Source organism: Leptodactylus fuscus, chromosome 7 (genome assembly GCF_031893055.1).
Source record: "Leptodactylus fuscus isolate aLepFus1 chromosome 7, aLepFus1.hap2, whole genome shotgun sequence".
NCBI classification, from domain to species: domain Eukaryota; kingdom Metazoa; phylum Chordata; class Amphibia; order Anura; family Leptodactylidae; genus Leptodactylus; species Leptodactylus fuscus.
In genome coordinates this window covers 112,350,381-112,378,261 of record NC_134271.1, presented here as the reverse complement: position 1 = coordinate 112,378,261, position 27,881 = coordinate 112,350,381, and the positions used below count along the sequence as shown (strand labels likewise).

The 27,881-nt window shown below is 45.5% G+C and overlaps 1 protein-coding gene across 1 annotated transcript in view; it reads left to right on the top strand.

The window, feature by feature from the left end:
• Positions 1 to 27,881, top strand: part of STARD9 (StAR related lipid transfer domain containing 9) — a 130,014-nt gene that overhangs the window by 33,891 nt on the left and 68,242 nt on the right. Inside the window, exon 3 of the mRNA XM_075282833.1 lies at positions 1,648 to 1,764. Coding sequence (XP_075138934.1) covers positions 1,648 to 1,764 — 117 coding nt within the window. The remainder of the gene's footprint in view (positions 1 to 1,647; positions 1,765 to 27,881) is intronic.

Below are 27,881 nucleotides of genomic sequence, written 5' to 3'. Positions count from 1 at the left end.
ATATCTACCGGGATTTACCCCCAAGGTTCCCTCTGTGACCAACAGATGCCAGCTGGTCACACTTCCAGTATTCTATCCAACACCCTCCACTCCGGAGGAGGTTAAACTTCATTCTCTTGATTTGTCAAGGTGTTTAAGGATTTATCTAGAGCGCACGCGCTCTTTTAGAAGATCAGAAAACCTCTTTGTAAACTTTTTCGGGAAGTTAAAGGGCCGGGCGGCCTCGAAACCCACCATTTCTAGGTGGGTGAAGGAGACTATTAAAATTGCTTTTGAGATACAGGACTTATCTCCTCCGGCCTTCTTAACAGCGCACTCCACGAGGGCAGTCTCTATCTCATGGGCAGAAAGGTGCGCCTTGCCGCTTGACCAGATCTGTGCGGCGGCGTCGTGGAGCTCAGACTCCACATTTGTAAAGCATTATAGACTGGCTACCCAGTCTGCGGAAGCTTTGGCTTTCGGCCGTACAGTATTGAGTTCTGTAGAACGCCCACCCTAATAAAGGGACTATGCTTGCTATCTCCCCATATTGTGCCGCTGGTGGGACGCAAGGGAATGATGGGTTATGTAGATAACCTGTTTTCCCTAAGTCCCAACAGCGGCACAAGTCTCCCTCCCTATAATTTGGTAGAGGAAAACAGACTAAAATATGTAAAATTTGCTTATATGCACCTGTAAAGATTGTATGTATGTGGAAAATACCAATATCTTTGCTGTAAACATATTGTATTGTACAGAGCCTATTATAGGTTACTTAATATTAACACGCAGGGGGAGGGGTGTGGTGCCCTCATATAGGGTCCAGCCAGGTGTTAAGTCTGGCTAATTAAAAATTCCGCCTGTCCTACCAGCACACAGGGGCAGAAAATACCCCATATTGTGCCGCTGTTGGGACTTAGGGAAAACAGGTTATCTACATAACCCATCATTGGTCGTGCGTTAGTTGCTGGGACACATCTACTTTCCCATTTGAAGCAATGGCAGGCTACAAGTGAATCCTGGCAAGTAATGCATGATGGAGGCAACCGGGATGCATTGTTTAAGGGTACATTCATATGGCAATGAATCCCTCACTCCATTGCCACAAAATCGCCTTATTAATGAAAGGGTCGTCTGCCCTGTCACCAGGATTAATATCCCTAAGCCTACAGCACTGTCAGGTAGGGAACCAAATCTCCTTTTTTGATTTCCCTCTGTTATGTTAGAAATCATCCATTTACGTAAGAAAATCACCTCAGTAGACTGAAGGGTCATATTGGTCTGTTTTCTGAGGAGATGGGTGACCAGAGTCCGGCATGAGAATAACTTTAGATGCTGATATGCTGGTCTCTGTAGCACCTTGAACAATGGTTCTGGTGGTGTTTTAGAGCAGAGAATCTCAGTATTAAAATTGCACTAATATTTTGCTTCTATATGCTACATAAGTGGAGATACAGGCAGTTAAAGACAAGCTTTGTGAACAGATCTAGTCGCACTATACACATCTAAGCCTCCTAAGATAACAAATGGAATCCTTCTTGTGAACATCCAGTGGGTAAAAGCCCCTACAGACCTTATTCTTCTGATATCTTTTGGTTATTTCACTTTTAATTTAAATATAGCAAAATTATGCAAAAACAGCTAAAGTTGATATGTTTTCCTTCTCAGTTGGATTATAAACCAGAAAACTGTGTGGATACCAGAGAGCGGCTCCTTGAATTTGGCTTTGACTACTGCTATTGGTCGGTTGACCCAGAAGATCCAAAGTATGCATCTCAGGAAGTGGTAAGTAATAGCTTCATAGCACACGGTTTCCCTACTATGTCACTTTAAAGGTATGTATGTGTTTTGAGCAAGAAAAAACGTCTGATACTTAAAGAGAACCTTTCATGTCCTCCTGCACATGCGGTTTTATATACCACTATAAAGCCAAAAGCACTGTTGGCTTTCCCGTTATGTTCTCCAGGGCTGGAGGTATTGTCAAAAGGGCTTTCCTGACAGTCTAGCTGGGCTGTGAGGAACGCCCTCCTGACAGTATTCATCCATAGCCCTGTACGGTCAGAGGAGGTGTTCCTTACTGCCAAGGAATGACGCTGAGCGGTTAGGAAAGCATCCCCCCAGTACAAGTCTATGGATGGGTTCTGTCAGGAGGGGCATTCCTCACAGCCCAGCTAAACTTTCAGGAACACCCTTCTGACAGTAGGCACAGATTGGTGCCATTAGTTTTGGCACTATCTCCAGCCCAGGGGCACATAACAGGAAAGCTGACGGTGGGCTGAATTCAGCACACTGTTGGGTTTGTAGTGGTATATAAAACCACATGTGCAGGAGGAAATGAAAAGTCCTCTTTAAGAAAAAATTCCACCATTCTGATTGTACAGTCTGCATGTTTTCTAATACATTGTAGGTTGTTGTGACCTGTTCTTTGTGAAATCTTTCAAACAAATTATCTGAGGGCTCACCGTTCAGCCTGTATTTCTGCTCTCCCAAGAGCTCATAAATGTATATAAGCTGAAGTTTGATCAATTTGATAAGAATTCAGCTGAAATGAATATTGAGCTCTCAGGACAATAGAGATGAGGCTTACAGACCAAGTGTGTCTGACTGATTTCTCTAAGGACAGGACAGGGTAGCCTGCAATGTATGAGAGAAAGTGCAGTGCAGGCTGCAGAGTAAAATCTGTTGACTTTTTTATTTTTTTCAAATAAAAACAATTAGAAAACATTTTTAGCTTATAATATGTACATTGCAATACGGTCTATAGACTTTAAGGATTACATTACAGAATTACAAGCATAGCAATACTTCAATATATTGTTATATCTTCAGCAATTTCTGATGACATAAAGAGACTCCAATAAAGAGAAACTTATTATAACGTAGTATAAATGAATATTAATTACACCCTCAATGTATAAAATACATTTTAAGGCTACATGATGTGTCCACTGATGATTCTTCATCACTTTGCACTTTGGGATTTTTCCTCAGCATGTGGTTGAAGGACATTTACTGTATTGACATTCTCACGTAGCCCCAACTTATTCCATGTATTTTCACATTTTGAACCAAGTGTTTCCAGTTTGAGTCCCCGATGGGAGATAAATTATTTACAACACACTCTTTGTGCCAGACCTTTTGTTTTTTAGTGACGCAGTGTGTTTGCATTCGGATAAAATAAGTCCTGTCCGTTTGTAGACTTGCAGTAAAGATTAGAAGGTGATTTGGCTGCCAGGGCTATGTACAGGACAAGGCAAGCCGAGGCATGCTGAGTGACCTCCTACTTTGTGTCTTGACTTAACTGTCCCATTGAAGCGCTACCTGGTACTGGATCGCTCTGAGCTTAATATGATATGTGAGAACAGAATAGCGGACAGGTACACCTATTGTTTACATAAGAGTTACAAGTGGATATATAGTGAACAATAAGCTTGGGGAATAGTATTAGTAACATTATACAACTTGCAAGTATTAAGTTAAGTCTGCGTGAGTTCTTCTAAGATAAGGGTTAGAGGGTGGCACCATCTCTGCCATGGGGATGAGGCCTCAATCAACATGGCACTTACTGGTAATATGTTTGAAAATGAAAGGCTGGAATAATTAGACAATTAACAGAAATTTTGGATTTCTGACACGTTTGCACTTTATTATCTTGAATTTTAGCTTTGCCATTTCTCAAGCATGTGAGAAGTATATTACTAATGTGTGAAGAGGAGCTGCCTTACTTAAAATGTGGCAATTGTTTGAGAAGTGAAGAAACTTGCACAGACTCCCCTCCTATGCGTGCCAATAGCACAGCTGCTCTATACAATAGCTCCTCAAATGGCCTGAATTTCACAGGCATAACATCACTTTCTTGGCTTCTTCATTGGTCATAGTTGTTGTTTGTGTGTTTTTCTGTGGCCAGATTTCCTTTGTTTATTTCTTAAAGCTTTGAAGAAACTTACATCCTCTGCAGATTGTGCAGAATAGAAAAGATTTACAAAGTATTTCTGTATTTTACTTGCAGTACATGTCTTTTTTATATATAAAGATGTAGCAGATTTAACACCAACTTCTTCAATAATAATAATACATTTTTATTATATAGCTCAACATATTCTGCAGCACTGTACAATTTGTGATAGGTTAAATGACTACAGTGTGATATCTTATCCCAGAAGGCAACAAAAAACAATGAAAAATCATTGAGAAAATGTTTTTCTGTGATAAGATATCATGCTGTAGAATTTTTAGTTAGCTCTGCTTCTGTACTTTGAACAATGTAAGAATTATAGAATTAAACGGTCATTAACATTTTGCATAATTCTGATACTTTGTAGTTATATGTCAGAGGTTTTCATAGGTGGGGATCAGGTGCAGAGTCCCCCATCAGTCGCTGAAAAGAAGAGGAGCTGAGCACTGTTAGCATAAGTTCATAGGTAGAGATGAGCGAACAGTGTTCTATCGAACTCATGTTCGATCGGATATTAGGCTGTTCGGCATGTTCGAATCGAATCGAACACCGCGTGGTAAAGTGCGCCATTACTCGATTCCCCTCTCACCTTCCCTGGCGCCTTTTTTGCTCCAATAACAGCGCAGGGTAGGTGGGACAGGAACTACGACACCGGTGACGTTGAGAAAAGTAGGCAAAACCCATTGGCTGCCGAAAACATGTGACCTCTAATTTAAAAGAACAGCGCCGCCCAGGTTCGCGTCATTCTGAGCTTGCAATTCACCGAGGACGGAGGTTTCCGTCCAGCTAGCTAGGGCTTAGATTCTGGGTAGGCAGGGACAGGCTAGGATAGGAAGGAGAAGACAACCAACAGTTCTTATAAGAGCTAAATTCCAGGGAGAAGCTTGTCAGTGTAACGTGGCACTGACGGGCTCAATCGCCGCAACCCAGCTTTCCCAGGATCCTGAATGGAATACACTGTCAGTGTATTCCCGTATACCCGATATATACCCCCGATACCCGTTCCAACGGTGTGCCCCCCCACCTTCACCCCAGAAATACCCTGCAAGTCCCCTAGCAATAGAATTGGGGCTATATACACCCACAATTTTTACTACTGGTATACAGTGCCATTGTCTGACTGGGAATTCAAAGAATATATTGGGGTTATAAATACCCTCATTTCTTGCTACTGCCATATAGTGCCAGTTTCTGACTGGTAATTCAAAGAATATATTGGGGTTACGTGCACCCACAATTTTTACTACTGGTATACAGTGCCATTGTCTGACTGGGAATTCAAAGAATATATTGGGAATACAAATACCCTCATTTCTTGCTACTGCCATATAGTGCCAGTTTCTGACTGGTAATTCAAAGAATATATTGGGGTTACGTGCACCCACAATTTTTACTACTGGTATACAGTGCCATTGTCTGACTGGGAATTCAAAGAATATATTGGGAATACAAATACCCTCATTTCTTGCTACTGCCATATAGTGCCAGTTTCTGACTGGTAATTCAAAGAATATATTGGGGTTACGTGCACCCACAATTTTTACTACTGGTATACAGTGCCATTGTCTGACTGGGAATTCAAAGAATATATTGGGAATACAAATACCCTCATTTCTTGCTACTGCCATATAGTGCCAGTTTCTGACTGGGAATTCAAAGAATATATTGGGGTTACGTGCACCCACAATTTTTACTACTGGTATACAGTGCCATTGTCTGACTGGGAATTCAAAGAATATATTGGGAATACAAATACCCTCATTTCTTGCTACTGCCATATAGTGCCAGTTTCTGACTGGTAATTCAAAGAATATATTGGGATTACGTGCACCCACAATTTTTACTACTGGTATACAGTGCCATTGTCTGACTGGGAATTCAAAGAATATATTGGGAATACAAATACCCTCATTTCTTGCTACTGCCATATAGTGCCAGTTTCTGACTGGTAATTCAAAGAATATATTGGGGTTACGTGCACCCACAATTTTTACTACTGGTATACAGTGCCATTGTCTGACTGGGAATTCAAAGAATATATTGGGGTTATAAATACCCTCATTTCTTGCTACTGCCATATAGTGCCAGTTTCTGACTGGTAATTCAAAGAATATATTGGGGTTACGTGCACCCACAATTTTTACTACTGGTATACAGTGCCATTGTCTGACTGGGAATTCAAAGAATATATTGGGGTTATAAATACCCTCATTTCTTGCTACTGCCATATAGTGCCAGTTTCTGACTGGTAATTCAAAGAATATATTGGGGTTACGTGCACCCACAATTTTTACTACTGGTATACAGTGCCATTGTCTGACTGGGAATTCAAAGAATATATTGGGAATACAAATACCCTCATTTCTTGCTACTGCCATATAGTGCCAGTTTCTGACTGGTAATTCAAAGAATATATTGGGGTTACGTGCACCCACAATTTTTACTACTGGTATACAGTGCCATTGTCTGACTGGGAATTCAAAGAATATATTGGGGTTATAAATACCCTCATTTCTTGCTACTGCCATATAGTGCCAGTTTCTGACTGGTAATTCAAAGAATATATTGGGGTTAAGTGCACCCACAATTTTTACTACTGGTATACAGTGCCAATTTCTAACTAGGAATTCAAAATGCGCAAGGCTCCCGGAAAGGGACGTGGACGAGGCCGTGGGCGAGGTCGGGGGAATGGTTCTGGGGAGCAAGGTAGCAGTGAAGCCACAGGGCGTCCCGTGCCTACTCCTGTGGGGCAGCAAGCATTGCGCCACTCCACAGTGCCAGGGTTGCTTGCCACATTAACTAAACTGCAGGGTACAAACCTTAGTAGGCCCGAGAACCAGGAACAGGTCTTGCAATGGCTGTCAGAGAACGCTTACAGCACATTGTCCAGCAGCCAGTCAGACTCTGCCTCCTCTCCTCCTATTACCCAACAGTCTTGTCTTCCTTCCTCCCAAAATTCCGAAGCTTTACAGAACAATAACCCAAACTGTCCCTGCTCCCCAGAGCTGTTCTCCGCTCCTTTCATTGTCCCTCAACCTGCCTCTCCACGTCACGATTCCACGAACCTAACAGAGGAGCATCTGTGTCCAGATGCTCAAACACTAGAGTCTCCTCCATCTCCGTTCGATTTGGTGGTGGATGACCAGCAACCCACCCTCATCGACGATGATGTGACGCAGTTGCCGTCAGGGCATCCAGTTGACCGGCGCATTGTGCGGGAGGAGGAGATGAGACAGGAGTTGGAAGAGGAAGTGGTGGATGATGAGGACACTGACCCGACCTGGACAGGGGGGATGTCAAGCGGGGAAAGTAGTGTGGATGTTGAGGCAGGTGCAGCACCAAAAAGGGTAGCTAGAGGCAGAGGCAGAGGTCAGCAGCTTAGGCGAAGCCAGGCCACACCCGGAATCTCCCAAGATGTTCCAGTTCGTACCCAGCCCCGAAAAACTCCCACCTCGAGGGCACGTTTCTCGAAGGTGTGGAGTTTTTTCAAGGAATGCGCCGAGGACAGATATAGTGTTGTCTGCACAATTTGCCTCTCGAAATTGATTAGGGGCTCTGAGAAGAGCAACCTGTCCACCACTTCAATGCGCCGTCATTTGGAATCCAAGCACTGGAATCAGTGGCAGGCAGCAACGGCAGGACAAAGGCCGCCTGCCGTTCACGCCACTGCCACTGCCTCTGCCACTGCCTCTGCCTCTGCCACTGCCACTGCTGACTGTGCTGGCGATGCACTCCAGAGGACGAGCCAGGACACCACTTCATCTGCCTCCGCCACTTTGTTGACTTCTCCCTCATCCTCCCCTGTTCCTGTCTTATCTCCTTCTCCTGCACCATCAAAGGCACCATCAGGCGCTTCTTTACAACAACCCACCATCAGCAGAAATACACTGCTAACCACCCACACGCGCAAGCCTTGAACGCCAACATCGCTAAACTGCTGGCCCAGGAGATGTTGGCGTTCCGGCTTGTTGAAACTCCCGCCTTCCTGGACCTGATGGCAACTGCGGCACCTCGCTATGCCGTCCCTAGCCGTCACTACTTCTCCCGGTGTGCCGTCCCCGCCTTGCACCAGCACGTGTCACTCAACATCAGGCGGGCCCTTAGTTCCGCGCTTTGCACAAAGGTCCACTTGACCACCGACGCGTGGACAAGTGCATGTGGACAGGGACGCTACATTTCACTGACGGCACACTGGGTGAATGTAGTTGAGGCTGGGACTGCTTCCCAAACTGGCCCGGTGTACCTCGTCTCCCCGCCTAACATTCCTGGCAGGGACACGAGAAGAACACCCACCGCCTCCTCCTCCGCCACCGCCTCCTCCTCCGCTGTTAGATTGACCCCAGCTACGAGTTGGAAACGTTGCAGCACTGGCGTTGGTAGACGTCAGCAGGCTGTGCTGAAGCTGATCAGCTTGGGGGACAGACAGCACACTGCCTCCGAGGTGAGGGATGCCCTCCTCGATGAGACGGCAATATGGTTTGAGCCGCTGCACCTGGGCCCAGGCATGGTCGTTTGTGATAACGGCCGGAACCTGGTAGCAGCTCTGGAGCTTGCCGGACTCCAACATGTTCCATGCCTGGCCCACGTCTTCAACCTAGTGGTGCAACGTTTCCTAAAGAGCTACCCCAATGTTCCAGAGCTACTGGTGAAAGTGCGGCGCATGTGCGCCCACTTTCGCAAGTCGACAGTAGCCGCTGCTAGCTTAAAATCTCTCCAGCAACGCCTGCATGTGCCACAACACCGGCTTTTGTGCGACGTCCCCACACGCTGGAACTCAACGTTTCAGATGTTGAATAGAGTGGTTGAGCAGCAGAGACCTTTGATGGAATACCAGCTACAAAACCCTAGGGTGCCACAAAGTCAGCTGCCTCAGTTTCACATCCATGAGTGGCCATGGATGAGAGACCTTTGTGACATCCTACGGGTCTTTGAGGAGTCCACAAGGAGGGTGAGCTCTGAGGATGCGATGGTGAGCCTTACAATCCCGCTCTTGTGTGTTCTGAGAGAATCCCTGATTGACATCAGGGATAACTCAGATCACACAGAGGAGTTAGGGATAGCATCCGATCCGTCACAGCTGGAGAGTAGGTCCACACATCTGTCCGCTTCACTGCGTTTAATGGAGGAGGAGGAGGAGGAGGAGGAGGAAGAAGAGTTGTCCGATGATGTGATGGTGATACAGGAGGCTTCCGGGCAACTTCGAATCGTCCCATTGTTGCAGCGCGGATGGGTAGACATGGAGGATGAGGAGGAAATGGAGATTGAACTTTCCGGTGGGGCCAGAGGAGTCATGCCAACTAACACTGTGGCAGACATGGCTGAGTTCATGTTGGGGTGCTTTACAACCGACAAGCGTATTGTCAAAATCATGGAGGACAACCAGTACTGGATCTTTGCTATCCTTGACCCCCGGTATAAAAACAACATCTCGTCTTTTATTCCGGTAGAGGGGAGGGCCAATCGCATCAATGCTTGCCACAGGCAATTGGTGCAGAATATGATGGAGATGTTTCCAGTATGTGACGTTGGCGGCAGGGAGGGCAGTTCCTCCAGTAGGCAACCAAGTTCTCACCGGTCCACACAAACGAGGGGCACACTGTCTAAGGTCTGGGACACCTTGATGGCACCCCCTCGCCAAAGTGCCGCCACGGAGGGTCCTAGTGTCACCAGGCGTGAGAAGTATAGGCGCATGTTGCGGGAATACCTTTCCGACCACAGCCCTGTCCTCTCCGACCCCTCTGCGCCCTACACGTATTGGGTGTCGAAGTTGGACCTGTGGCTTGAACTTGCCCTATATGCCTTGGAGGTGCTGTCCTGTCCTGCCGCCAGCGTCCTATCTGAGAGGGTGTTCAGTGCAGCCGGTGGCATCATCACTGACAAGCGCACCCGTCTGTCAGCTGAGAGTGCCGACCGGCTCACTTTGATAAAAATGAACCACCACTGGGTAGAGCCGTCATTTTTGTGCCCACCTGTGTAAAGCACCCCAACATGAAACTCCATGTCTGTACTCAACCTCTCCAATTCCTCCGCATCCTCATACTCATCCACCATAAGCATTGCACAATTCTGCTAATACTAGGCTCCCTCCACCCTGATTTCCCCCAACTCTGCTGGTTAGAGGCTCCCTCCACCCTGATTTCCACCAACTCTGCTGGTTAGAGGCTCCCTCCACCATGAATTGGTCCAAGCTGGGTTTTTTAGAGGCTCCCTCCACCATGAATTTGCCCAAACTGGGCTGGTTAGAGGCTCCCTCCACCATGAATTGGTCCAAACTGGGCTGGTTAGAGGCTCCCTCCACCATGAATTGGTCCAAACTTGGCTGTTTAGAGGCTCCCTCCACCATTAATTGGTCCAAACTGGGCTGGTTAGAGGCTCCCTCCACCATGAATTGGTCCAAACTTGGCTGTTTAGAGGCTCCCTCCACCATGAATTTGCCAAAACTGGGCTGTTTAGAGGCTCCCTCCACCATGAATTGGTCCAAACTGGGCTGTTTAGAGGCTCCCTCCACCATGAATTTGCCCAAACTGGGCTGGTTAGAGGCTCCCTCCACCATGAATTGGTCCAAACTGGGCTGGTTAGAGGCTCCCTCCACCATTAATTGGTCCAAACTGGGCTGTTTAGAGGCTCCCTCCACCATTAATTGGTCCAAACTGGGCTGGTTAGAGGCTCCCTCCACCATGAATTTGCCCAAACTGGGCTGGTTAGAGGCTCCCTCCACCATGAATTGGTCCAAACTGGGTTTTTTAGAGGCTCCCTCCACCATGAATTGGTCCAAACTGGGCTGTTTAGAGGCTCCCTCCACCATGAATTTGCCCAAACTGGGCTGTTTAGAGGCTCCCTCCACCATGAATTTGCCCAAACTGGGCTGGTTAGAGACTCCCTCCACCATGAATTGGTCCAAACTGGGCTGGTTAGAGGCTCCCTCCACCATGAATTTGCCCAAACTGGGCTGGTTAGAGGCTCCCTCCACCATGAATTGGTCCAAACTGGGCTGGTTAGAGGCTCCCTCCACCATTAATTGGTCCAAACTGGGCTGTTTAGAGGCTCCCTCCACCATGAATTTGCCCAAACTGGGCTGGTTAGAGGCTCCCTCCACCATGAATTGGTCCAAACTGGGCTGGTTAGAGGCTCCCTCCACCATGAATTTCCCAAAACTTGGCTGTTTAGAGGCTCCCTCCACCATTAATTGGTCCAAACTGGACTGGTTAGAGGCTCCCTCCACCATGAATTTGCCCAAACTGGGCTGTTTAGAGGCTCCCTCCACCATGAATTTGCCAAAACTGGGCTGGTTAGAGGCTCCCTCCACCATGAATTGGTCCAAACTGGGGTTTTTAGAGGCTCCCTCCACCATGAATTGGTCCAAACTTGGCTGTTTAGAGGCTCCCTCCACCATTAATTGGTCCAAACTGGGCTGGTTAGAGGCTCCCTCCACCATGAATTGGTCCAAACTGGGTTTTTTAGAGGCTCCCTCCACCATGAATTTGCCCAAACTGGGCTGTTTAGAGGCTCCCTCCACCATGAATTGGTCCAAACTGGGGTTTTTAGGGGCTCCCTCCACCATGAATTTCCCAAAACTTGGCTGTTTAGAGGCTCCCTCCACCATGAATTGGTCCAAACTGGGTTTTTTAGAGGCTCCCTCCACCATGAATTGGTCCAAACTGGGCTGTTTAGAGGCTCCCTCCACCATGAATTTGCCCAAACTGGGCTGGTTAGAGGCTCCCTCCACCATGAATTGGTCCAAACTGGGCTGGTTAGAGGCTCCCTCCACCATGAATTTGCCCAAACTGGGCTGGTTAGAGGCTCCCTCCACCATGAATTGGTCCAAACTGGGCTGGTTAGAGGCTCCCTCCACCATTAATTGGTCCAAACTGGGCTGTTTAGAGGCTCCCTCCACCATGAATTTGCCCAAACTGGGCTGGTTAGAGGCTCCCTCCACCATGAATTGGTCCAAACTGGGCTGGTTAGAGGCTCCCTCCACCATGAATTTCCCAAAACTTGGCTGTTTAGAGGCTCCCTCCACCATTAATTGGTCCAAACTGGGCTGGTTAGAGGCTCCCTCCACCATGAATTTGCCCAAACTGGGCTGTTTAGAGGCTCCCTCCACCATGAATTTGCCCAAACTGGGCTGGTTAGAGGCTCCCTCCACCATTAATTGGTCCAAACTGGGCTGGTTAGAGGCTCCCTCCACCATGAATTGGTCCAAACTGGGTTTTTTAGAGGCTCCCTCCACCATGAATTTGCCCAAACTGGGCTGTTTAGAGGCTCCCTCCACCATGAATTGGTCCAAACTGGGGTTTTTAGGGGCTCCCTCCACCATGAATTTCCCAAAACTTGGCTGTTTAGAGGCTCCCTCCACCATGAATTGGTCCAAACTGGGTTTTTTAGAGGCTCCCTCCACCATGAATTGGTCCAAACTGGGCTGTTTAGAGGCTCCCTCCACCATGAATTTGCCCAAACTGGGCTGTTTAGAGGCTCCCTCCACCATGAATTTGCCCAAACTGGGCTGGTTAGAGGCTCCCTCCACCATGAATTGGTCCAAACTGGGCTGGTTAGAGGCTCCCTCCACCATGAATTTGCCCAAACTGGGCTGGTTAGAGGCTCCCTCCACCATGAATTGGTCCAAACTGGGCTGGTTAGAGGCTCCCTCCACCATTAATTGGTCCAAACTGGGCTGTTTAGAGGCTCCCTCCACCATGAATTTGCCCAAACTGGGCTGGTTAGAGGCTCCCTCCACCATGAATTGGTCCAAACTGGGCTGGTTAGAGGCTCCCTCCACCATGAATTTCCCAAAACTTGGCTGTTTAGAGGCTCCCTCCACCATTAATTGGTCCAAACTGGGCTGGTTAGAGGCTCCCTCCACCATGAATTTGCCCAAACTGGGCTGTTTAGAGGCTCCCTCCACCATGAATTTGCCCAAACTGGTCTGGTTAGAGGCTCCCTCCACCATGAATTTGCCCAAACTGGTCTGGTTAGAGGCTCCCTCCACCATGAATTGGTCCAAACTGGGGTTTTTAGAGGCTCCCTCCACCATGAATTGGTCCAAACTTGGCTGTTTAGAGGCTCCCTCCACCATTAATTGGTCCAAACTGGGCTGGTTAGAGGCTCCCTCCACCATGAATTGGTCCAAACTGGGTTTTTTAGAGGCTCCCTCCACCATGAATTTGCCCAAACTGGGCTGTTTAGAGGCTCCCTCCACCATGAATTGGTCCAAACTGGGGTTTTTAGGGGCTCCCTCCACCATGAATTTCCCAAAACTTGGCTGTTTAGAGGCTCCCTCCACCATGAATTGGTCCAAACTGGGTTTTTTAGAGGCTCCCTCCACCATGAATTGGTCCAAACTGGGCTGTTTAGAGGCTCCCTCCACCATGAATTTGCCCAAACTGGGCTGTTTAGAGGCTCCCTCCACCATGAATTTGCCCAAACTGGGCTGTTTAGAGGCTCCCTCCACCATGAATTGGTCCAAACTGGGGTTTTTAGGGGCTCCCTCCACCATGAATTTCCCAAAACTTGGCTGTTTAGAGGCTCCCTCCACCATGAATTGGTCCAAACTGGGTTTTTTAGAGGCTCCCTCCACCATGAATTGGTCCAAACTGGGCTGTTTAGAGGCTCCCTCCACCATGAATTTGCCCAAACTGGGCTGTTTAGAGGCTCCCTCCACCATGAATTTGCCCAAACTGGGCTGGTTAGAGGCTCCCTCCACCATGAATTGGTCCAAGCTGGGTTTTTTAGAGGCTCCCTCCACCATGAATTTGCCCAAACTGGGCTGGTTAGAGGCTCCCTCCACCATGAATTGGTCCAAACTGGGCTGGTTAGAGGCTCCCTCCACCATGAATTGGTCCAAACTTGGCTGTTTAGAGGCTCCCTCCACCATTAATTGGTCCAAACTGGGCTGGTTAGAGGCTCCCTCCACCATGAATTGGTCCAAACTTGGCTGTTTAGAGGCTCCCTCCACCATTAATTGGTCCAAACTGGGCTGGTTAGAGGCTCCCTCCACCATGAATTGGTCCAAACTGGGTTTTTTAGAGGCTCCCTCCACCATGAATTTGCCCAAACTGGGCTGTTTAGAGGCTCCCTCCACCATGAATTGGTCCAAACTGGGGTTTTTAGGGGCTCCCTCCACCATGAATTTCCCAAAACTTGGCTGTTTAGAGGCTCCCTCCACCATGAATTGGTCCAAACTGGGTTTTTTAGAGGCTCCCTCCACCATGAATTTGCCCAAACTGGGCTGTTTAGAGGCTCCCTCCACCATGAATTGGTCCAAACTGGGGTTTTTAGGGGCTCCCTCCACCATGAATTTCCCAAAACTTGGCTGTTTAGAGGCTCCCTCCACCATGAATTGGTCCAAACTGGGTTTTTTAGAGGCTCCCTCCACCATGAATTGGTCCAAACTGGGCTGTTTAGAGGCTCCCTCCACCATGAATTTGCCCAAACTGGGCTGTTTAGAGGCTCCCTCCACCATGAATTTGCCCAAACTGGGCTGGTTAGAGGCTCCCTCCACCATGAATTGGTCCAAGCTGGGTTTTTTAGAGGCTCCCTCCACCATGAATTTGCCCAAACTGGGCTGGTTAGAGGCTCCCTCCACCATGAATTGGTCCAAACTGGGCTGGTTAGAGGCTCCCTCCACCATGAATTGGTCCAAACTTGGCTGTTTAGAGGCTCCCTCCACCATTAATTGGTCCAAACTGGGCTGGTTAGAGGCTCCCTCCACCATGAATTGGTCCAAACTTGGCTGTTTATAGGCTCCCTCCACCATTAATTGGTCCAAACTGGGCTGGTTAGAGGCTCCCTCCACCATGAATTGGTCCAAACTGGGCTGTTTAGAGGCTCCCTCCACCATGAATTTGCCCAAACTGGGCTGGTTAGAGGCTCCCTCCACCATGAATTGGTCCAAACTGGGCTGGTTAGAGGCTCCCTCCACCATGAATTTGCCCAAACTGGGCTGTTTAGAGGCTCCCTCCACCATGAATTGGTCCAAACTGGGTTTTTTAGAGGCTCCCTCCACCATGAATTGGTCCAAACTGGGCTGTTTAGAGGCTCCCTCCACCATGAATTTGCCCAAACTGGGCTGGTTAGAGGCTCCCTCCACCATTAATTGGTCCAAACTGGGCTGGTTAGAGGCTCCCTCCACCATGAATTTGCCCAAACTGGGCTGTTTAGAGGCTCCCTCCACCATGAATTTGCCCAAACTGGGCTGGTTAGAGGCTCCCTCCACCATGAATTGGTCCAAACTGGGTTTTTTAGAGGCTCCCTCCACCATGAATTGGTCCAAACTGGGGTTTTTAGAGGCTCCCTCCACCATGAATTGGTCCAAACTGGGGTTTTTAGAGGCTCCCTCCACCATGAATTTGCCCAAACTCTGCTGGTTAGAGGCTCAATCCACCCTGATTTTCAAAACAAATGTTGGTGCCAACCTCAACTTACTACAAGGGCCAAATTCACTGCTGTTGACAAGCTCTCCTCACTGCAAGTGCCAAATACACATGTTTCAAGGTGTTTTCCTACTGTCAGAGAGGTGGTATTGAGTGTGTAAAGTGTGTAGTTGTTAGGCTGTGATGTTGGGGTAATAGAGGGTCTTTGGTGTGTTAGATGCCCCCAGACATGCTTCCCCTGCTGTCCCAGTGTCATTCCAGAGGTGTTGGCATCATTTCCTGGGGTGTCATAGTGGACTTGGTGACCCTCCAGACACGGATTTGGGTTTCCCCCTTAACGAGTATCTGTTCCCCATAGACTATAATGGGGTTCGAAACCCATTCGAACACACGAACATTGAGCGGCTGTTCGAATCGAATTTCGAACCTCGAACATTTTAGTGTTCGCTCATCTCTATTCATAGGGGGTTTTTGGTCAAGAACCTCAGGTTCCGGACCAAAATACGGGTAGCCACGACTGCATCGGCATCCAGCCGCGCACTCTGCTCTGGATTAGGCCCAATGAATGGGCCTAGTCTGGAGGAGGGAGTGTCTTCAGGCGAGGCGAAACGGCCTGAGGTATGAGCATCTTGCTTCTTTTTCCGGGAGCCGGACCTGAGTGGCTCCCATTGATTTCAATGGGAGCCATCTTTTTGGTCTGGATTTTGAGGCAGATACGGCCTGACCAAAATACTTTGTGTGAACTTACCCTCACTCTTCAACTATGTTTGGTGCTAACAAAGGTTAGCTCTTCCCTTCTTCAGACTGGTGAGAATAGCGGTGTACAGGCTCATCAACTAGGAATGGTGGGGCCCCGTGGCAAACTTTTGACATGCCCCCCCCCCGAAGATCTCGACTGAGCCCCTCCTACGCATTCCTGCGTGCTCTATTATGTCCCATAGTGCACACAGTATTATGTCCCTCAGTGGCCCCTCCACAGAGTATTATCCCCCATAGTGGCCCCTGCACACAGTATTATCCCCCATACTGGCCCCTGCACACAGTATTATTCCCATAGTGGCCCCTGCACACACTATTATGTCCCTCAGTGGCCCCTACAGGACTAAATGCTGTCACGTCACCCGCTGACCACTATACCAGGACAATTGTGGATAAAACGTCTGGTCATATGCATTACAATTTAGTAACTCCATCTGCCTCAAATTAATAGCAGTTAACCCCATCATGTCCCTCACATTAACCCTTGTGTACTTCACATAAGAGTTACTGATATGTGAGAGACATGGAGGTAATAATAAAGTATCTTCATTATTATTACCCCCATATGTCTCACATATTAGTAACTCTTATGGTGAGGCACACAGGGGTTAATGTGAGGGACATGATGGGGTTAATTGCTATTAATATGAGGCACATGGAGTTACTAAAACAAAAGTAATCACCCCAAATGCCTGATATTAATAAGCATAGTAACCCCAGTATGTCCTGTGTACCTGTGTTTTCTTTTTTTAGTTTCACTTTCCTGGAGCTTCTTCTGCTCTTTCTCTTGTGTGCAGCACGGCAGGAGCTTGGCAGGGGTACATTTTCTGTATATGGATAAGCCCCGCCTCCTGGGATCTCCTCAGCCCTCTCATTGGTGGGAAGAGGGGAGAGAAAGCGTCCTGAGATCGCTGAGTGGAGCCAGACCTGCAGCTCCTGCATCGGCTCCTGAGTATCAGCCATTGCTGCAACTTCGGACATATACTTTCCCTATATTAATAGAGAAAGTATTCCACCAACAGGGGGCCCCTGCAAGTGCTGGGGCCCTGGGCAATAGCCAAGCTTGCCTCCCCCCCTAACGCTGGCCCTGATTACCTCTCCTGATCCGCCAATCGTTATACTTGGGGGTCCGAAAAGACCCCCCCTGAGTATAATGATAGCAGCGGTAGCAGCTGTCACCGGGCCCCTAATGTCCCGGACCCTGTGGCAGCTGCCTCTTCTGCTACGGCGGTAGTTACGCCACTGAGGCTCATAGACTTTCTATGTATTCATATAATGCTATTCCTAAGGTATATTTCCAATGATCAGTCAAGTAGAGCCAAACACAGCTGTAGGGCCCTTTTGTTTTAGCAGTTTAGTGGGGGTCTTAACATTGTTGTATACCAGATACATCACTACCTGCCAACTCTCTTCTGTGCTATTGAATTAGCTCAAAATTACCCAGATCTCAATAAATATGGGAAATTATGGGAGTTTTTTTTTTTCTTTTTAAGATTTTTTTTTTTTTTAAGATAAAAAAAAAAAAGCATTAAGCAATAAAGTAACAGTTTATGCAGCAATGGTGAGGATATCAGTAAGTCATAAACCTTAGGTCTAAGGATGCAACATCTAGAAAAATGATAACCAACAGAATTTATGTGAAAATCAAAAAGGAAAAATACATTTGACGGAAACTTATCATTACTCCTGTGGCATAAAAAAAAGCACAATTTTTTGCCCATTCCATTTTGGAGCCAAAAATCGAAACTTTTTAATTTTTCTGATAGTTCTGCCACTTTATAAAAAGGTGATAGGAAACAGGGTGCTCAGAGGATAGAGCCTTCGTAGACTGATTTCTTTAACAGAAAATTGGCATAAGTTAACTGGCAGAGATTTCAGTTTCTGGCACAAAATGATCCGAAATTTTCCAGAGTGTCATGTTGTGTTTTTTTTTTTTTTTTTTTTTTTAATAATTTCAGTGCAGCTCATTCCAGTGCAGCTGATGAACCCCATAGTTTTTTGGGTCACTGTCTCCATCAGGTAGATATTAGATATTGGTATAAAATATGCCTTGGGGTCAAAAGTTACCAGTGAGTTATTTTCAGCACAAATCTGTAGAAGGGTAGTTAAGGATAGTCCTTTGTACAAGGGAACAAGTACCCCTGCATTGTTTACTTACAGTATTGAAAGGATCTATTGCTAACATCTTGGTCCCAGATACCCTAGGACACCTTCAGAGGTTTTGTGACTTCCATGCGTTAATGTATTGAAGATATTGTTGCTGCCCACTATTGGATAGATCTACATACCATTAGGCAAGTGGTTTTCATGTTGATGTATATGCTGTAGTTAGATATCCTGAAGTGTATATAATTTTCAAAAATATATAGTATTCCAGTTTACCAAGGAAGGAATACTGGGCTGGGAGTATTGGGTTACTCTGTGTATTAATCCAATTAGAGAAATATTCTATACATTTACCACCTTCAGTCCTCTTCTTTCTTTTTTACTTATTTTCTAGCAATAGTGTCAGCTATTAATTCACTGTTAATGATCCTCATTTGCACCCTTCTTTGTCAGTTTCTAGCTCCATCATGTCTTAGTTCACACATATAATGCTGGGATTGTGCTCTCTACACCCACTTTCTCTTCTTTTTTTATGCCACTAATATGAAGCACACAATGACTTTCTGTGTTTTGACAGAACAGATGACGCATGTGTCGCCACTAAAATCTCTTTCCTTCTAGATCCCAGACTATGGATCCTTTCTAGAAGGCATTAGCATATTCATTGCTGCATTTTCAATATTCATCATTATTAGAGATGAGCGAACAGTGTTCTATCGAACACATGTTCGATCGGATATCAGGGTGTTCGCTATGTTCGAATCGAATCGAACACCGCGTGGTAAAGTGCGCCAAAATTCGATTCCCCTCCCACCTTCCCTGGCGCCTTTTTTGCACCAATAACAGCGCAGGGGAGGTGGGACAGGAACTACGACACCGGGGGCATTGAAAAAAATTGGAAAAAGTCATTGGCTGCCGAAATCAGGTGACCTCCATTTTAGACGAATAGTGGATTTCAAATCCGGGTCATATGAGAATGTGAACTTTGTGACTATGAGACAGGGATAGCTGTACAGGCAGGGATAGCTAGGGATAACCTTTATTTAGGGGGGAATGTTATTAAAAATAACTTTTTGGGGCTCTATCGGGTGTGTAATTGTGATTTTTGTGAGATAAACTTTTTCCCATAGGGATGCATTGGCCAGCGCTGATTGGCCGAATTCCGTACTCTGGCCAATCAGTGCTGGCCAATGCATTCTATTAGCTTGATGAAGCAGAGTGTGCACAAGGGTTCAAGCGCACCCTCGGCTCTGATGTAGCAGAGCCGAGGCTGCACAAGGGTTCAAGCGCACCCTCGGCTCTGATGTAGGAGAGCCGAGGGTGCACTTGAACCCTTGTGCACCCTCAGCTCTGCTACATCAGAGCCGAGGGTGCGCTTGAACCCTTGTGCACACTCTGCTTCATCAAGCTAATAGAATGCATTGGCCAGCGCTGATTGGCCAATGTATTCTATTAGCCTGATGAAGTAGAGCTGAATGTGTGTGCTAAGCACACACATTCAGCTCTACTTCATCGGGCTAATAGAATGCATTGGCCAGCGCTGATTGGCCAGAGTACGGAACTCGACCAATCAGCGCTGGCTCTGCTGGAGGAGGCGGAGTTTAAGATCGCTCCACACCAGTCTCCATTCAGGTCCGACCTTAGACTCCGCCTCCTCCGGCAGAGCCAGCGCTGATTGGCCGAAGGCTGGCCAATGCATTCCTATGCGAATGCAGAGACTTAGCAGTGCTGAGTCAGTTTTGCTCAACTACACATCTGATGCACACTCGGCACTGCTACATCAGATGTAGCAATCTGATGTAGCAGAGCCGAGGGTGCACTAGAACCCCTGTGCAAACTCAGTTCACGCTAATAGAATGCATTGGCCAGCGCTGATTGGCCAATGCATTCTATTAGCCCGATGAAGTAGAGCTGAATGTGTGTGCTAAGCACACACATTCAGCACTGCTTCATCACGCCAATACAATGCATTAGCCAGTGCTGATTGGCCGAATTCCGTACTCTGGCCAATCAGCGCTGGCTCTGCTGGAGGAGGCGGAGTCTAAGGTCGGACCTGAATGGAGACTGGTGTGGAGCGATCTTAGACTCCGCCTCCACCAGCAGAGCCAGCGCTGATTGGCCGAATTCCGTACTCTGGCCAATCAGCACTGGCTAATGCATTGTATTGGCGTGATGAAGCAGTGCTGAATGTGTGTGCTTAGCACACACATTCAGCTCTACTTCATCGGGCTAATAGAATGCATTGGCCAGCGCTGATTGGCCGAATTCCGTACTCTGGCCAATCAGCACTGGCTAATGCATTGTATTGGCGTGATGAAGCAGTGCTGAATGTGTGTGCTTAGCACACACATTCAGCTCTACTTCATCGGGCTAATAGAATGCATTGGCCAGCGCTGATTGGCCAGAGTACGGAATTCGGCCAATCAGCACTGGCTAATACATTGTATTGGCGTGATGAAGCAGTGCTGAATGTGTGTGCTTAGCACACACATTCAGCTCTACTTCATCGGGCTAATAGAATGCATTGGCCAGCGCTGATTGGCCGAATTCCGTACTCTGGCCAATCAGCACTGGCTAATACATTGTATTGGCGTGATGAAGCAGTGCTGAATGTGTGTGCTTAGCACACACATTCAGCTCTACTTCATCGGGCTAATAGAATGCATTGGCCAATCAGCGCTGGCCAATGCATTCTATTAGCGTGAACTGAGTTTGCACAGGGGTTCTAGTGCACCCTCGGCTCTGCTACATCAGATTGCTACATCTGATGTAGCAGTGCCGAGTGTGCATCAGATGTGTAGTTGAGCAAAACTGACTCAGCACTGCTAAGTCTCTGCATTCGCATAGGAATGCATTGGCCAGCCTTCGGCCAATCAGCGCTGGCTCTGCCGGAGGAGGCGGAGTCTAAGGTCGGACCTGAATGGAGACTGGTGTGGAGCGATCTTAGACTCCGCCTCCTCCAGCAGAGCCAGCGCTGATTGGTCGAGTTCCGTACTCTGGCCAATCAGCACTGGCCAATGCATTTCTATGGGGAAAAGTTAGCTTGCGAAAATCGCAAACTGACAGGGATTTCCATGAAATAAAGTGACTTTTATGCCCCCAGACATGCTTCCCCTGCTGTCCCAGTGTCATTCCAGGGTGTTGGTATCATTTCCTGGGGTGTCATAGTGGACTTGGTGACCCTCCAGACACGAATTTGGGTTTCCCCCTTAACGAGTTTATGTTCCCCATAGACTATAATGGGGTTCGAAACCCATTCGAACACTCGAACAGTGAGCGGCTGTTCGAATCGAATTTCGAACCTCGAACATTTTAGTGTTCGCTCATCTCTAATCATTATCCACATTTCTGGGAGGAATAGAATAAATTATCAATGAGCTAATGAACAACTTAATTTAATTTGTGACCCTACAAATTTCACCAATAAAAACTCAAAAATGAATAATTAATGATTAAATAATTAATACATGAAACTGAACATAAATGAAATTAATTAAATGTTTTTGTTTTTTTTAATATATATATATATATATATATCTCACATAAAGTGACCAGTGAAAGAAGTGATAAGAAAACGTGTCAATGGGTATAGAAAGAAAAAAAAATAAATTGTACGAATGTTGATCAATTGAATATACAGCATAATAAAGAACAGTAAGTACAAAGTGTATAGACACAATAGCAATGATTACCAGACATCCCAACGTGTGTTTCATACTGCAGCTTCCTTTTGTTTCAGCCTGTACTCTTTATAGTAACATCACAAGTGTAAATGTAGATGCTGAACAATAAAAGTAATAAAATTATTCAGTAATAATATTTTTCATGGCTAACCCCCTTGTTTTAACACATGATTCTATGATATTGCAATGAAAGTGCAACTGTTATGACGTGGGTCTTATGATCACTCTTTGTATATCTGTAGATCTGTGGTCATATCATGTACAAGTATTTCTCATTAGCCAATGTCAGCCGTTGCGTGCTTCTGTGATCCATGTTAGCAGAAACTGATAGATACATGGGCAGGAATCTTCATGCAGTGATACTAATATGAAGCTTTCTGTTGGCAGAGGGAACATTACAGTAGTATGTAGAAAGGGTGGAGGTCTTACAATGACCACTGAAGAAAGTATGTGTGCCCAGCAGGTCTAGTGATCAGAGATGAGGCTTCTATAGGGAAACCCTATAGCGTCCTAAATCATGAAAAGAATGTCTAATATAAATATAACCTAAACATATTGTCCCTGTATTTTGCAGTGTATATATTTATGTTTAGTATAATTCTGAGTTTGAAGGTATTTTAGTCTGATAACACATTTTATGACTGTTTAATGAGCTCATTAAATCACTATTAACATAGTTGTCGTGATTCACATCTGCACAATTGATGTGGTGACTTCATTTCTGCAAAGTCAGTTCCTTTATTTCTTTCGCTTGATTAAAAGAAGGCGAGAGCAGAGATCTGGAGAGTTTCATGGAAGGTCTTATAACTAGAGATGAGCGAGTACTGTTCGGATCAGTCGATCCGAACAGCACGCTCGCATAGAAATGAATGGACGTAGCCGGCACGCGGGGGGTTAAGCAGCCGGCTGCCGTCAAAGCGGAAGTACCAGGTGCATCCATTCATTTCTATGGAGCGTGCTGTTCGGATCGGCTGATCCGAACAGTACTCGCTCATCTCTACTTATAACCTATAACAACTCTATTCATTCAATAGAAACCTTTTTTGTTCTCATGTGTGATATGCTAGGAAAGTCTGTACATTTTACTGCAAATTGCCATAGTATACTCTGAAACCCAGCCATGATTCCTTTGTTGTAGCGGGATTACCTTCTCAGGCACATACTGTCCCTGCCTGATAAACTGGCCACAATAAGGAGATCATGGCTGGGTTTCTGACAATTTCAAGACCATAGAAAGATCCTGAATTCATGGTCTTCATTGGCAACTGATCAAGACGACTGTCCACACTAAAATGGTTAGAGAAAATCTTATAAACTCTGATACATTTTTAATTATGTAGATTTGGGAAAAAAGTTAAACTTTTTCTTTTTTTTTTTTTGGGGGGGGGGAGGTTTGGGGGGTCCCTTGTTACCCATTTTGCTTTGCGGCTCAGGAGCTTCAATTTTGTTTGAGATTTTAACTCATAGATATAAACTAAGGGCCACTGTGGAGTTTGATACAATTTTTCAAACACTGTATACAGTCTATTTACTGTATGTATATTTGTGTATATATATATATATATATATATATATATATATATATATATATATATATATATATTATATGGAGTACTATATAAGCAAATTGTTGGCCCAAACGTACGGATTTACATGTACAAGACACCCCCCCCCCCCCACACACACACACACACACACATAAAGTGCTTTAATACATCAATTACTATTCCCCAATTCATTGTTAATATATGCATAGCATTTAAAATGTATATTGGCGAACAGTAAAGTCTGGAAATGAATTTAGAAGGTAGATGGAAAGAAGTTATAATTTTTTTTCCACAATAAATGGAGCCTGGAGTCTAAAACTTATTTTCAGCTTTATTAGATATCCTATGACATAATGTATAAAGGGAAATCCTCAGGGAGAAGGTATTTTTGTGTTACATTGTTTTTAGACTTCCTGTCTCCGGCTTTGACTTTCCGACTTCGGGGGGAGGTGTCAGACAAGCGCGTGGCAGCCAACATAATAACAAGTAAATTGTGTGTTTCTGTGTAACAGCTTCTACTAGTCTTTCTTGATACACTGACTGATGCCACCATGTAAAGTGGACCTTACATCACTTGCACCAATTCTAATTTTTAGCATCTGTTAATAGACCAGAATAATGTTAGAAGACAAGTGATTCAGAGTTACAATGAGAAGCATCCAGTGCTCTGCCTGACACCGTCCTCCTGACAGTACAGAGCCTACATAGCACATCAGGCACCAAAAGAAACTCTGTTTATTGCTTGGGAATGGAGGAGCCTAGAGAAAAAAAATCCAACTGTGTTGGAATCAATGGCGTGGCACCTATTAACAGTTGCTAGGAACTGTCACAGTGCAGGAATAATGCCCACAGTATATCGCTAACAGACGTAGTGACATCACAGTACAGTGCTAATACATGCGGTGATGTCACAGTACTGAGCTATTGCACACAGTGAGTGTCAGATTAGCCGGTATGCCCAGGTGCCAGAGATATGCTCGGCTATGTAAGAGTACTGTCAGGGGTGTTCTTTACTGTCAGGCGATGATGCTGGGCTGTAAGGACTGTCCTTCTGACAGTGAAGGGATATTGGTACCGGAAAAAATCAGCACTGATATCTCTGGCACCCACATACCCACAAAGCTGATTGGCTGAATTTGGTGTACTGTCCGCTTTCTAGCAGTGTATAATACTGCCAATCACTGATGACATGAAAGCTAAATGTCTAAATATGATCCTGGAGATTGTAATAACCTTTTAACGCCCCCTTTGATAACATTGTTAATTCTCTATTTATGATGCTAGGCAACCCCTTTAATGCCTGTAAATAAACCAGTGGTCATGTGATAGATAAGATAGATAAGTGCCTTGATAAAATATATGCTGTGTACTTGCTTGTTTATAAACTGAATGTTTGCACATGTCTTCGGTGTCCAGATTATAGAATAAATTAGGAAAATAACCTTCTATGAGGCAGCTAAGAACTTATTAATCTGAAGGATCAGCTGTCAGTAACCATTGTTCACATATCTTAAAGTATGCCGCTTGTTGATAATGTAGTTTCGTTGATGGATGGTTGAAATAGTAACTTAACTTGGGAGATTTCCAAGTCATTGCCTCATACCATTGTTGTAAGTGTTGGTCCTCTTCTCTAACAAGTACACAATTTATTAGAGCCAGCCATGAAAGGGACTTTGCAAGATGAATACAAAATACAGACTTGAGGTTTGCTTTAAAGTGACACTCCAGCATGTTGATTTGGGGCTTTGCAAGGAAATTGTTAAAGTAGTTTCAAAATCTGCTATTGCTAATGCTGGCACCCATGTCTAGTGCTGTACACGTCCGCTTCCTGTTTGTGCACGGCACAGCTAACACTAAAATAGACTTTTCAGGATCTTAGATTGTGAGGATGATGCCACAAAAGGTTCTTGTAAAGCTGCACCAACTGCGGCTGCTGATAACAATAGGGACGGTAATGGGGGGCATAGTGACCTGATGGCGAAATAGGAAGGCTTTAGGAAACAGATTATGTGAGAGGAAAAAAAATTTTTCCAGTTCAAAGCTTTATTGGTTTTCCAATAGTGTAAATAAGAAAAACCATGAAGTACAGAAATTGTACAGCAGTGCAGACTCACTGTAAAACGAAATTAACAGTACAATAGCAAGAACCTATCTAGGGTGCAATGTCAAAAGGTAGGGGAAAGCAGGGGGAACAAGGGATAGAATGCGGGGGGGGGGGGGGATAAGGCAAATATGGGAGGAAAAGAAGTAATATCAACAAGGAAGGAGGGGAAGAATGCAGGAATAAGAGAGAGAGAGAGGTGGGAAGGGGAGAAGAGATGAGATGGGGTGAACAAAGCAATAATCAAACATACTAAAAAAAAATGTAGGGGTGGAGGGTTTAAAGCCTAGCGCACCAGCAAGTGAGGACGACCACTCCTAACATCTCGGTAAAACAATCGCATTCGTTGTTAGGAACAAAAAAGTGGGGGATTCACAACTATATTATCAGTGGTGCATCTTCTGATCCCTGTGAGGAGGAGGGAGGGCTACTGATCCAAGAAACAATTAATATTCTCCAGGCCGTTGAAAAGCCAACCAGTAGTACCATGATTTATTGAATACTTTTGTTGTAACATTTAGAAAAGATGTGAAGTTCTCCATGCACATTAGCTTGTTGACCTTAAACAAGCTAATGCGCATGGAGAACGGAATAAAGATTGTTTGTACTTGTGCACCGAGTGCTCGCAGTGATGGAGGAGGAACAGAGACTTGAAATGATGGAGGAGATAAGATTCTTTTTACTCCAGTCCAAAACGGAGTCAAGGCACTGCAAGACCAGAATATGGGTAATATAGAACTTTCCTCCACTCCACATCTCTAACACACCGGAGCAATTTGATGGTCAGGGTGTGCAACTTTCTTGAGAGTCGGTACCACCAGGATAGTAAATTGAAGTTCCTGGTAGCGGGAGATAATCAAAGCCTCGTAAGCAAGGCAGTATATGTGATCCCTTTGAGCCTGTGTGAGATTCCAGTCCAGGTCAGCCTCCTATTTCAACATGAATGGGGGATGGCCTCATCAGGGGGTTCAATCAATAGTTTAGAATCACAGCAAGAGAGAGGCATATGATGTCCTCGCCAATGCAAAGCCTCGCCAAAGGGCGGCATTTTTATAGAAGTGGTAGGATCATGCTTAATCAGTAGATAGCAGAGAGAGGCCTCCTGGTTGCACAGCAAGCCATGCTAGAAAAAAAGATGCCACACGTGATTGTGACTTACTGAAGACGGTAAAAAGCAGAATATGGAAAGACACAGTGATGGAATGGAGTTTCCTTCAGACTAAAAAAATCTGCTTCAGAAATTAGGACTTTTTTAACACATTTTTTTACATGAAATGTCTTTGGATACATTTTTTTTTACATTTTTTGTCAAACCTTGACTTTGATGCAGTTTTTTCCTCTAGCTATTTTTTTTTTTTTCAAAATCTGCTACTGACTCCCATTGAAATAAATAGGAGGCGATTTTTGAGACAGATTTTGAAGGGGATTCTGTCTCAAAATCCTCTTGCAAAAAATATACCTTAAGTGGACAAATATTATCAAGAGGGTGGTCTTTCAGACAATATGAGGTTAAGAAAACAACGACCTCACTGGAGTGTCCAAAGCTAAAGTTTACAGTCAAAGTTTACCACCATTCTGCTGTAAAATACTCATGTTATTTGGGGAGTGATGTGCATATTTGCGTCATGTTTTGCACTATACATTGATTGAATGAGTAGGATGCTTACTTTTCCATTACATTATAGCTATTATTATTATTATTATTTATTGTTTATTTATTTATATAGCACCATTAATTCCATGTTTCTTTTCATTTGGGGGTTACATACGGTACATAAAATATACAAAACAAATATAATACTGACAGTGACCAACTGGCACAGTGGGATAGAGGGTCCTGCCCACAAGGGCTTACAATCTATGAGGGAAGAGGGATAGAGACAGAAGGTGAGGGGAGACTGTTCAGATGGTGGTGTAGGCCTTGCTGAATAGGTGAGTCTTCAGGGCCTTCTTGAAGTCTGTGATTGTGGGGGTCAGTCTTATGTGTCTTGGTAAGGAGTTCCAGAGTATGGGGGATGGATGGGAGAAATCTTGGAGACAGTTGTGTGAGGAGCAGATAAGAGCAGAGCGGAGTAGGAGGTCATTGGAGGATCTGAGGTTATGTGTGGGCAAATAACGGGAGATTTTGTCAGAAATATATGGAGGGGACAGGTTGTGGATGGCTTTGGCTTTAGTATTTTGAACTCTATTCAGTGGGCAGTGGGTAACCAGTGAAAAGATTGCCAAAGGGGAGCGGCCGATGAAAAACGGGGAGGGGAGATGAGCAGCACAGTTTAATGTGGACTGGAAGGGGCGAGAGTATTTGCAGGGAGGCCATGAAAAAGGTTGTTACAGTAGTCTAAGCTCTGTAGTACACAAATATAGCACTGAGCATTGCTACAG